This window comes from Lissotriton helveticus, chromosome 7 (assembly GCF_964261635.1).
Source record: "Lissotriton helveticus chromosome 7, aLisHel1.1, whole genome shotgun sequence".
Lineage (NCBI taxonomy): Eukaryota > Metazoa > Chordata > Amphibia > Caudata > Salamandridae > Lissotriton > Lissotriton helveticus.
Genome location: NC_136068.1, coordinates 1477214206 through 1477226669, shown reverse-complemented (window position 1 = coordinate 1477226669; position 12464 = coordinate 1477214206). Strand labels below are relative to the sequence as shown.

General features: G+C 48.7%; 1 protein-coding gene across 3 annotated transcripts in view; it reads right to left on the bottom strand.

The window, feature by feature from the left end:
* The window catches only part of LOC144770392 (transmembrane protein 11, mitochondrial-like), a 90902-nt gene that overhangs the window by 38788 nt on the left and 39650 nt on the right, over positions 1-12464 (bottom strand). Inside the window, exon 1 of one of the 3 annotated variants that reach the window (XM_078654875.1) lies at positions 6365-6436. The exons of the other annotated variants lie outside the window; for them this stretch is intronic. Within the exon in view, the coding sequence (XP_078511001.1) occupies positions 6365-6372 (8 nt within the window). The 5' untranslated portion in view covers positions 6373-6436. Of the gene's footprint in view, positions 1-6364; positions 6437-12464 lie in introns of those variants that run through there. 3 annotated transcript variants of the gene reach the window in all.

Below are 12464 nucleotides of genomic sequence, written 5' to 3'. Positions count from 1 at the left end.
CTTGAAGGTGAAGTGGACGCAGCTGTGGTCCGTCCATTGAAGCTCTGTGGTGTGGCTGAAGGTGACGTCTTTGCTGGATGAGAAGACGGCGTCGAGTGTGTGTCCGGCGAGGTGGGTGGGGGTGGACACCAGTTGCTTGAGTCCCAGGTTGGCGAGGTTGTCGAGCAGGGTGCTGGTGTTGCGGTCGTTGTTGTTCTCCAGATGGAAGTTGAGGTCTCCCAGGAGGATGTAGTCGGCGGATGGGAGGGCATGCGGGCTGACGAAGTCGGCGATGTCCTCGCTGAATTGCGTGCGTGGTCCAGGGGGTCGGTAGATCAGGGTGCCTCTGAGGGTGGTGTTCGGGTTGGTGTGGATCTGGAAATGCAGGTGTTCGGCGCTGGTCGGAGTGTTGTCGGTGCTGGTCGTGAGACGGATGGTGCTCCTGTGGATGATGGCGATGCCTCCTCCCATCTGGTTGGCGTTTCGGTCCCTCCGGACGATCTTGTAGCCCTCTGGGATAGCGATGGCGATGTCAGGAGCTGACGAGGCGTTCATCCAGGTCTCCGTGAGGAAGGCAACGTCAGGGGCAGTGGCGTCTAGGAGGTTCCAGAGTTCGATGGCGTGTCTGTGGACGGAGCGGGTGTTGAGCAGGATGCACTTGAGGTGGGTGCTGCTGGTGTTTGACTTGGCGGGTGCCGGTGCGAGGCAGGTCCGGATGCAGGTGAACTTGCAGGCGTGGCAGCTGAAAGGTCCGTGGGTACGTCGTGGAGTGGCCTGGTGGCAGTCTGGAAGTCGGCCGGTGTTGAGTGCGATGAGGGTAGCGGCGGAGTATGTCAGGCGGGTCGGTCGCGGTCGGGGTCTTCGGGGGCCAGGGGTCCTGGCGCTGGTCGCGATCCGGTCGCGGACGGGCGCAGACGGGCTTACCTTTGGCGCGCCTTCGGCGCACAATCGGCGCGCCCGCTGCGCGTGACCGCTGCGCGTTCGCACGGTCGCCATTTAAGGCGAAGTGCGCGGGTGGGCGGAGCAGCTGGGAGGCGGGAGCGGGGAGGGTTACAGAAGGCAAAAAGGGGCGGGGCCAAGCGGCGGTGGCGGGAAGGGAGGGCGGGGGGCGTCGAGGTAGGCGGTAGGCGGACAACAAGGAAGGATGGCAACACGGAGGAAAATACAATGCAGTACAAAACAGGCACAAATGAACGCAAAAGCAGGGAAAAACAAGTTTATCCCAGACAAGCACAAATAACCGTCAAAACAATAGAAAAACCACTCGCAGCGGCGGGAGCCGGCAACGAGGCAGCAGCGAGGCAGAGGGCGGCAGGGGGCACACGCAGCAGCTGGTGGCCGTGCGGCGCGGGGGTGTCCCACAAGTGGGTCACACTCACCTGCGTCGCACGGTCGCCATTTAAGGCCAAGTGCGCGGGTGGGCGGAGCAGCTGGGAGGCGGGAGCGGGGAGGGTTACAGAAGGCAAAAAGGGGCGGGGCCAAGCGGCGGTGGCGGGAAGGGAGGGCGGGGGGCGTCGAGGTAGGCGGTAGGCGGTAGGCGGACAACAAGGAAGGATGGCAACACGGAGGAAAATACAATGCAGTACAAAACAGGCACAAATGAACGCAAAAGCAGGGAAAAACAAGTTTATCCCAGACAAGCACAAATAACCGTCAAAACAATAGAAAAACCACTCGCAGCGGCGGGAGCCGGCAACGAGGCAGCAGCGAGGCAGAGGGCGGCAGGGGGCACACGCAGCAGCTGGTGGCCGTGCGGCGCGGGGGTGTCCCACATTTGCTAGTATCATATCTCAATATCCTAAGGGCATTTTGGTGTTCCCTTGTGCCCAGGTTCCAAATTAGAGGAATGATACAGCACCTCTCATTGCTCGTATAAGCCAGGCAAAAGAATGTAACATGTTCAACAGTTTCATTGAAAGAGCCACAGGGCAGGCATTGCCGTCCAACAGCCCTCGTGTTGGGCTCAATTGGCAGTAAAGGAATGGAGTGGCAAGGTCCTGTATCGAAATATGAAGGTAAATTCGATTAGCTAATGGGGGCTCTAGCTCATCAAGAAAGTACTCCTTGACTGACTGCGAGTAAGACACCATGACTCGTCTGGGTATATAGAAGTGTGTCTCTCTGTTGCCAGTAGGTGGTTTTAATGAAAGACTTTGCACTAAACACCAGCCGCTTCAGGGGTATTTCATAGTATCCCAATCTCTATTAGTGAGGCTTTCATATACTTAATCCAAAGGATCTTCCTGGAGCCTGCAGGAAGATCCCTCCAACCCCTGCTGATAAGGGAGGAGCTCCGGGGTACCCCTGACCCTCCTCCAGGACAGCAGGGGCCGCAGGCCTAACCTATTAGCTAATACTCTTAGCTCGAGATCCGGCCTAAGCGGAAGCAGAGAAGTGCTTGCAGGCAGACCTACCAGTTGTCGCATGGAACGATTTTCCACCATAGCTAGTGTAGTCACACCCACATGTCCCCACAGTCTGCACCATAAGAGGCTAACCCCCAGACCTGGTGGTTGTATATCTGTATGGCTGGCTTGAGCGGGACAAAACTGTGATCTGAGAGACATCTTAAGAATCGCTCCCACTATTTGTTCCATTTTTAATCTATGATGCATGTGTGGTTGCCACTCATGTGCTCAATGGTATACTCACGTACACAAATGTATGCACATGTTCTAGCAGGGCCTCTACTAATGTTGGGTTGGCCCTAGTCGAGTGCCTGGGGCTCAGGATCCTATACTTAGTTTTATTTCTGCTTATCTCCAGACCTCTCATTTTACAAAAGCACTCAAATTGCCCTAGTGATTTTGGAAATTCCATAGGGTATTTGGAAAGAAGTAAAGTATCATCGGCGAACATGAGGGCAGGAAATTCCATGCTCGCCAGCCTGGTTGCGTCGTTATCGAACATATGTAAAAAAGACTATTAATATAAAGAGTGGAGAGCATAGGGGCCAGTACGCAACCCTGTCAAACTCCACTGGTCATGGTAATGGGGTCAGTCAGCTCTCCTGCACTACCACACCTGACCTGCACAGTTATTAAGATGCAATTTTACTCTGCTGTCCAGCAGATAGCTTGCCACCCCCATCTCAGAAAGGAATCACCAGAGCATATGTGTTAGTTCTAAGTCAAAGGGGGAACACAAATGAAAACGACAGTTGTACCCCGCCTAAAGTAACGGTCTTCCTATACAATATCAGTAGACTAAATACTTGGTCAATTGTTCTTGTCGAATCTCTAAAATAAGCCTGGAGGGGTGTTAAAATCTCATTTGCGAATAGCCAATCCTGGAGTCTGCCCAGGATCACCTTAAGGAATAGGTTTTGTATGCTGTCTATGAGACTTATTGTCAAATTTGTGAGCGAATCACAAGAGCCCTTTTTAAAAATAGGAATGATTTTAGCTCCTGCCCACGTAGACTGAATTGGTGCCCCTTTGATAATAGCTGTAAATAATACTAAGTAGGCGCTCTAAATACCCATCTCACTCAGGAATTTTACCTGAAATGAAATGAAAAATTGCACTTATATAGCGCATAACTACCCGGAGGCCTCGCAGCGCTTACCTAGCCTAGGGGCCTCGTTAGGGACAATTCCCCCTATTGCCATACACAGTTCCTGCACTGCGATTTCCTAAACATCAGTCTAGTGTGCATGTGGTGCACTCTGGAGAGGTGGCCCTGCAGCTCACGCCTTCCTCCCCTTTATTTCTATGTCACTGCTATAATTCCCCCAAGCCTGGCGTATTAGATGTGCTGCCTTGCTGTTCTCCCACCTCCGTATATAGACTGGCAAAGTGTGACACCCAATCACTGGTTTCAATGTAATTTTCTATAGCACAAAACCCGTCTCTACTTCCAGTGGACACCAAGTTCAATCTAGCTCCATCTAGGAGGACCTCCGATACTCCCCGCTCCCAGTATTTTTTGGTTACTAGTAACACTTCCCTTTAGGATCGTCTTGCTACATGAATCAGAGATCTATCTTTCTCCTTAAATGCAGGGACCAATTCAACCATGGCGTCTCTGCATGACTTGCTGAGCCAAGATTGCAGATGCTTCCTCTTCACTGTTCGCCCAGTTTCTATCCAAAAATGGTTCTTCTGATTTTTAAGCAGCCAAGTATGGACTTCGGATACTGCCCTCAATGTTCCTGGAGCATCCCCAGTAGGGACCAATGGTATCAAGCCCACCATACCACCAGCGACCAATTTATAGTTCTCACCAATTGACTCCTGAGGGTGTATTAAAGTACTCAATTTGATCCTGCGTCTATTACTAAAGACTCAGTCTTCTGGTGAAGGGCTAATAGTGGGTATTATAGTGCATGTAAATAAACACATCTAAAGAATCAGGGCATTATGATTACTATCTGAGCGGGGTTAGAACTTGTCATATCGATCAAGTATGGTCATAATTTAGCATCCAGCCTTATATAATCTACTAGGCTAGTATGGGTTTATTCTACTAAATGTGCGATTACCTAATTTATCAGAGGCTGTTCTGCCATTACAAGTGTGGAGCCCATGATTTGATGTGAGGCCATTGATCTGAATAGCTCTGGGAGACCATTTCCTGATGGAGGGGATTTCTAGCTCCGGTATTGACCAGATAATGTCCTAGCCAGCCATAAGGGCCTGGCTATACACGCTCAGAGGATCATACTGGCAGTTAAAATCACCCCCACCTTTTTCCTTGCACTGGCTGGAAGTGGAGCAAGATGCCCATTCAGCTGGTCCGGAACAATAGACTCCAATTTATTCCCCATAGATCTACAATACACACAATAAAGGTAGTACGTTACATCCGTAGAAGTAGTCAACTAAAACACAGAACATCTGGAGAATCCACATTGATCGCTCTCCAGAGGCCAAAGATAATGGATTTTACCCAAATTGTTAGCCCCCAGAAGGCCTACTATATCCAGAGCATTTGGCTGCCTTATGAAAACCTACATAACCTACACGATGAAGGGGCTGCAAAGACAAGGTCTCTTGAAAAACACAAAAATCATGTTGATCTATGAATTCACACCATTCTGGGATATCTAGTTTGGAAGTCAAACCAGCAACGTTCCAAGAAATTAACCTGGCTTGGGGATTCCCATTGGCAGACAGTTCTGTCCAATTCATTAGTTGGTGATGACATAAGAATAAGGCGAGGTGACCCAGCTGAATCTGGTATTTTGAAAAATACTGAGTTGGTGTCACAAAAGCTTGATCTAATTTGGCCTAACGCAGCTCCATCTAATCCAGTGCACAGGTTGTCAGGCCCTGCGGTGGAAGCAGCATGCATAACATTGCTTACAGGAATCTTACCTGTGGGGATGTTTCCCAGGTGGATGGTCCTGCCTTCCCCTCCCTTGAATTTGGTAGCAGGAACATTGCAGTGGGACCCAACTAGTTCTGGTAATTGAGGTGACAGTATTTGTTTAGCATCAATGCTTTGCTTTACTTTGGCCGTCTCTAGGCTAAACAGCACCTTGGCTAGACTGCTTGAAACACTACCTGGTCGCAATCCCGTGCTGTTGTCCCCTGGATGCCCTTTGCGGTTGGTGAATCAATCTACATCTGCTAGGGTGTCATATCAGTTGTTGGTTGGAATTGAGAAGGTATCATCAGAACTCACTTGCATTGGGCAAGCAAAGGCTGAGAAAGCACCTGACCCTTGAAGTTGCTGTTGAAAAAGGAAGTTTTGGGTAACAAGTGGCCTATAAAAACGAGCATGGGCATAGCCAATAGGTCTCGCTTTTGGGACCTTATAAGTGTTTAGTTATCCAGCACAAAAATGCTTCCAAAAAAGAGCAGAGCGACGGCTAAAAGTCCTCCTGCGTAGGCAAAACCTATAAAGGGGGAGGAGCGCATAGGAAGCATGAAAAAAACAAATAATCAGGCTAAAAGGGCAAGAAACAGGATATGCTAAATAGAGCAACACTGTTGAAAAAAATATATATAAAAATAGAGGGGGGTGGGCTCATGGATGTATTGTGCCTATAAAAAGAAGGAGTCGAAGGCGTGCATAGAACGAGACTATAAAAAGAAGGGAAATCTTATATCCTGTAGTTGTCTGAAGCAACAACTTACATGCGACACCAAAGAGAGTGAAAATGAGATACCTGAAAAAAACCTTACTCATCACATATGCACTGTGAAATGAGTAAACACCATTAAGGCAGAAAACAATACCTAAGTTTACATAAAATCAGTCAAACAAGTCTAAAGTCCAGGAACATCCGAAAATCAAATGAATTAAAAAGGTATCCCTTAAAGAAAAACATATCACAACAAAAAATATATCTTTTACTCACTGATTCACACAATAGTCCGTATTCTTGCTAAAAGATGGAGAAGCACGGGAACCCTTTCTCTAACGATCTCAAACTTACCGAGACATGATGAAGACGGAAGTCAGACAGGAGTTCAAATGAAAGACAGTATGCCGAAAAAGGAACCTACGGTCTCAGCCCGGTACCGGAGCGATAAGTCCCAATCCAGATCAAAGATACCCGTAATTAGGGCGGGGGAGAGAGAAATTCCCCTGAGGAATAAACAGAGGGAACTCATTAATGTTCAAATAAGCCATCACATAGAACTATATCAGTTACGGGGTAGAGGGTCCTGATTCACCCGGTCCCAAAGCGTGAAGGAATAAGGGGGGAGGAAGGGGAGCTGGGCGAAATGGAAACCAGGCAGGGATTAGAGAAAATTCCTTGGGATATTAGTGCCCCCGAGTGACTGTGGAGTTCCTACTCCAAAAATTGTAAGGCCAGAATGTGTGTCTGGATGTGGTGGGCCAATGGCTGCATCCCGCCTGCCCGTGGGTCAACTGAAGATGGAAAAACATGAGGGCCCACGTAAAAGAAATATTTACGGTCCTAAATGGCAAGAGGTGACATCACAGGCAGGGCCAGATGGGCGCTGCTGTACCGGCCTGTTATTAAATATAAAGAGAGACTGGTAACCGAACCGTACTGAAACAACCCAGGGGCCTTACGGGTAGAAAGTGGACACGTCTCATACCAAAGATAAACCCAGGGTGTCTTCCTGGGAGGTGAATAAGGGAAAAAATAGCTCAAAAACAACACAGCCAGACTCCTTACCAGCAGAGCAGATGATTCTAACAAGTCCAGCGGTTCCCGAGCGGATTCCCAGAAGTTATCCAGCTGGGGAGCGTGAGGGCTCCCCCTGGTCACAGCAGACGTCGGACTGCACATGCGGCCCTAAATAGCGCCGTGCAAGAAATATCCTACGTAGTTTCCCCACTATTGGCAGCGCCAACTTGAAATGGTGAAGGAAGACAGTGGATGCTTCGAGGGGAAGAAGGCTCACCATCTAATGCCGGTCCTACCCGCATACTAGATCGAGGCTGGTGAGTGGTGTGCGATGTGAGGGAGGGTGGGGGAAGTAAAAGTGATTTGCGCGCTCTAACGCTTAATGAGCCATAACAGAAAGCCAGCTGCGCAAGTGCACGTAACTGCAAGCTTGAGGCCAGCAAAAGTGTGTGGTAGCACTTTTAAAAGTCCACTTACTAAATGTCTCGCAGAGCAGTGCATGCGCTGGCTCAGGCGAGACCTAATGACCAAAAATGGCAGCGCCTCAATGGAACTCCTAGTTGGTGGGTATTTACTTGCACATCCAAATAGCACTTTTTTAGGCCAATGAAGGAAACCTAAAGCGGATTATAATACCTGGGTCCACCCTACCTGGCTCAATCTAGGCTACCTTCTGATGAATAGTATATTGCTAGCCTGGGACATGGGAAAGTCTTTGTGGTGTGCACGCCAGCCCAAAGTTTTGTTAAATAACTCTTCATATTACTCGCTCTGCCCTTCACGAAGCTGCAGGACTTCAGTTAGCACTCAACATATGGGCAAGATGCAGGTGGAAGATTCACTCTAGGATGCTCTAAACTTCCCAATGATCCACAGTGACCAGGATTGCCCATAGGGGACAACCCCCTGTGATCGTTTCATTGCTTGTTGCATGGTCATTTTCCCAGATGCACAGTTAAAAGTGGTAATGGCTGCTCTGTACTAGGCCATCCATGTTTCTGGGAATCTGGTACAAATCTTTTGTTTGGTGGCAATGTAATTTTAGGGAGAACTTGGGAACTAGTAGAGGGGCTCTCCTCTACTGTCCCAACCTGAGTGACCCTGTAGTTCTTTGAATCTGTATGATTTAATTTATGGTGTAGTATGGGCCTGTTCCTGTCTTAATAAGCTTGTTCTCCATAGCTTCCAACAGAGCTCAAAGGGAGTGGAATTTGCCTTGAAGCAGCTCACTAACCATGTGCATGCAGTCCTCAATAACTTGCTATACCCTTTCAGGTTTGGACAACAGAACAACCTCCAAGGAATCCTTGGCATGTATGCTAGATGCTCCCTTACCAAGCTGCATGGGACTATGAGTACTAGACGTAGTAACCTTGCTTGAGTGTCCAGCAGGTGGTCTTTTCCCCTTAGCTCTCCCGAAGGATTTATTGGCTCCGTTATTAACAGAACCACAAGAAAGCACAGAATCAGTAGCTGATTCACTTAGATTGGGGCTCTGCTAGATTGGCATGAAATCTAATGAAGTCAGGTGTGATGTAGCTAGTACTGCACCCAAACTTGGAGATCCCCCAGATATTGGGTACAATCACCATTCAATGAGCAGAGCATCCTATCTATAGAGATGCTCTTAGGTGGAGGCATGACAACAGGAGATCTTTCTTTGGCTTTTTGTTTGCCTATTTTATTGAAGCCAGTAACAGAGTGCAAGTTAAGGGTAGCTCCACCAGTTAAGAGACTAGTCATAAAACCTGCACACCTTCCCCAGTGGCTCCTCCTGACCCCTGTCAAAGCCCAATACTCCATGTATCACACCAGCTATGAATACATTCCCCTCCTGCTCAGGGCACCAGCGCTACCTGAGCGTCTTTGTTTCCCCCACCCAACTCAGCTCCCTGAGTTCACGACACCCCCCAGGGAAAAATGCACACATTTCAAATGGAAGAGAAACAGTCTACCTATACAAGAGACTGAAAATGTTTTTTTTTCACAAGAGAGAAAGAAAATTAGTGAAGGCAGTGTGATAAGACTTCCAGGAACGGATTAGGGTTTAAAATGACAATTCCCCGTAGTCTAGACTGCCGGTACGGTACCAAGCCACCTTCTGGGGAGATTCAATTAGTTCCAATCAGACTAAAAGCATTAAGTTACCAAGCCCAAAAGAACTGGAAAAGCAAAGCAACTGACTGTTAATAGAGTGGAGATGGTGGGGTTGGCTAATAAAGTTCCACAAACACAAAGATTCTTCAAACTCTCTTCACCTCCTGTCCCGGACCTCCTCTCACCTTGCTTAACTCTTCCCTGGCTCTTGGTTCCGTCCCTTCCTCCTTTAAAACTGCCATAGTCCTCCCTATCATAAAAAAACCGGGCTTGGATCCCTCTTCACCCCCTAATTTTAGGCCCATCTCCCTCCTCCCTTACCTGGGAAAGATCTTGGAAAGACATGTCACTTCTTGTCTGTCCTCCCACATCGAGGAACACTGCCTCTTAGCTTCCCATCAGGCGGGTTTCCGCCCTGGCCATTCCACAGAGACTGTTGTCACCGCCGTTCTGGATGAGCTCAAGGGCAAGGCGGACCTTGGCCTTCCCCAGGCGTTGGTGCTCCTCGACCTGTCGGCTGCGTTCGACACGGTCGACCACGCCATTCTTCTCGACCGTGTCAGCGCAGCCGGCATTAGAGGTGTCGCACTCTCTTGGATAGCATCCTTCCTCCAGGGCAGAACCCAGGCAGTCCATCTCGCAGGATTCTCCGCTCCTCCCCGCCCTCTCGTGTGTGGAGTTCCTCAAGGTTCCTCTCTTTCCCCTCTTCTCTTTAATCTTTATATCTACCCTCTTATTCTTTCTCTTCAGGAGCTGGGGGTCTCCGTGTACAATTACGCGGATGACCTTCAGCTCATCTTTGACCTGTCCACTCCTGACTCTCCCTCTTTTCTTAGTTCCACCCTAATTTTCATTTCGGATTGGATGATCATGAATCATCTCAAGTTGAATCCGGACAAGACGGAGCTTGTCCTCACTGGTGGTCCCACCAATCCTTGGTCCCCCTCTCACTGGCCCCCCTCCTTTGGCCCCTCCCCCACACCTGTTCCCTCTGTTCGCACCTTGGGCATCAAGGTTAGTAATGACCTCTCCATGCACGCCCAAGTCAGCTCCGTTGTTTCATCCTGCTTCTTGTCCCTTCGTCTCATCCGAAAAATCTCCCGCTTCTTTTCCACCACTGCCCTTAAATCAATCATTATGGCTATCATCACCTCCCGTCTTGATTACGGGAATTGCCTCTATGTTGGCATCCCGGCCTTCGAATCACGATGACTACAGGAAATTCAAAATCAAGCAGCCCGTCTCATCTTCCATCTCCCCAAATTTTCTCACATCACGCCTGTCCTCAAGTCCCTCCACTGGCTCCCGGTGTATTTCCACTCCTTTTTCAAACTAGCCTGCTTAGCCTTTCTGGCCTACACCCACTCTGCTCCTCTCTTTATTGTTTCTTTAGTCACTCCCTACACTCCGACTCGTACCCTTCGTTCCTCATCTCTTCTTCAAGTACCCCGTTTCCGCAAATCTCGAACTGGTGGCACCCGCTTTTCGGTTTTGGCCCCCCAGTTCTGGAACAGCCTTCCGTTGTCCATTCGGTCCATTTCCATCTATTCCTCTTTTCGTAAAGCCTTAAAAACTTTTCTTTTTTCCCAGGCCTTCCCAGTTTAGCCCCCTGGTTGCACTGTAGAATCTGACTCCCCCCCCAGCGCCAGGAAGCCGCTTGGCCACAGTGCGCTTTAGCAAGCATCTTTTTCATTTCATTTCAAAGAAGAATGTACCTTTATTCATGAATCTGGGACCTAGCGTCCCCATGTACGGTGGCCCAGCAACAGATAAACGCAGCGCATCCGGGATGTCAGGAGTCGCTTTGAAGAGCTAGTTGGCGGGAACCAGAGGGTCCTTCCCCATCCTCTAGGGCAGCACAAGCAACTGGAACTCCGCGAGCCCTTGAACAGCAAAAAAGCATAAAATATAGCCCAAAATGTAGATGTAAAAGTGGCTACATCAACAGCTTGCCGCTCTTGGTTCTAAAAGGACCCCCACTGCCCTTGCCTTCGGCTAACAGCTGTTATGAGGCTCCTCTTTGTTGCAGGAGTTGCTGACCTTAGTAGACCAGAACAGGCTGAAAATGCATCAAACATGGACTCTCTTTGCAATGTAACCACACGGCTCCAGCGCTCAGGTTGCCTTTCGCACAAGCCCGATTGTCATTCCACCAAAGTGTAGATTCCACAGAAAGTGCCACAAGAAGACTTCCCAGCGGCTCACCCACCCTTTGTGGAGCTGGATCCGTGAAGAAGGTAAGATCAAATGTCTCCCAGTAGTGGCAGGCAAGTTCAGCACAGTGGCAACCCAATGATGATGTAAAGGCAGCTTTCAAGCGTTCAACTACAAACAAAATTGAAGTATCTTTGAATGCTGGGTAAAATATTGTTCTAGCTGGGGTTTTTGTGCTCCTGCACACCAAAAAGGTAAACCTTGCTGGTGTAAATATCTTAACAAAAATATAATCTACAGGAGACTAAACAGAGCAACATACCAAGCTTACATATTAATTGTTTCCTACATAGAAACTATTAGCAGGTCAAGAAAGAAAAGAAATTAAAGCTGTATTTATGTCCCACAATTTTGAATATCTTGGATCTGAGGGATGAGAATGCCCGATATATCTAAGGAGCTTCCTATTAAGGGGGTGCTCACCTACCTGGCCTCTATAAATGGGGAGGTGTCCTGCAAAAATAATAGAGAGAAAGGTGTTTACCGACCTGTAAGCCACCCCCTGCAACACCCGGTCTATGTTGTGAAACACCATGATGATGCAATAGGTTGAATCGAAAGGGTAGTGAATTTGTAGCCATCCATACCAACTGGAGGAAGCTGCGACGGGTTTGGCAATTCATATTGAAAGGTCTGCGTCCTTTAAGTCCACGAAAACTAACCAGTCTGCCAGACGAAGGATGTCTCAGAGGAGGTGAAACCCCGACATCCTCAAGTGGTGGAAAACCAGTTATTCTCTAAATTCCCGCATATTTATTATTGTACCGGGACCCTTGTCCTTTTTCTCCACTACCTGAGATTACTGACCAAACCTGTGGATGAATTGAGGACCTAGTAGCGCTATTCTTGCATTCCAATTCCACTACTTCTTGGCCTATAAAGAGGGTAGCTTCCGCTGAAAAAAAGAGTTGTTATAGAACTCTGCCTATCTGCCCCCCCCAACCTTCCACTTTTGTGGTAGGTAAGTATATGTACTTACCAGAAAAACAACCTGTGGTGGCTGTGCCTTGTGATATGCCTGTTTTCCTGCAATCTCCCAGAACCCTGTTGGCCCAGGCTGGAAAGGTGTTCTCTTTGGGGAGTATAGATGGGCCAGACAAGTTCCCTCTTCCCCGACTAGCCC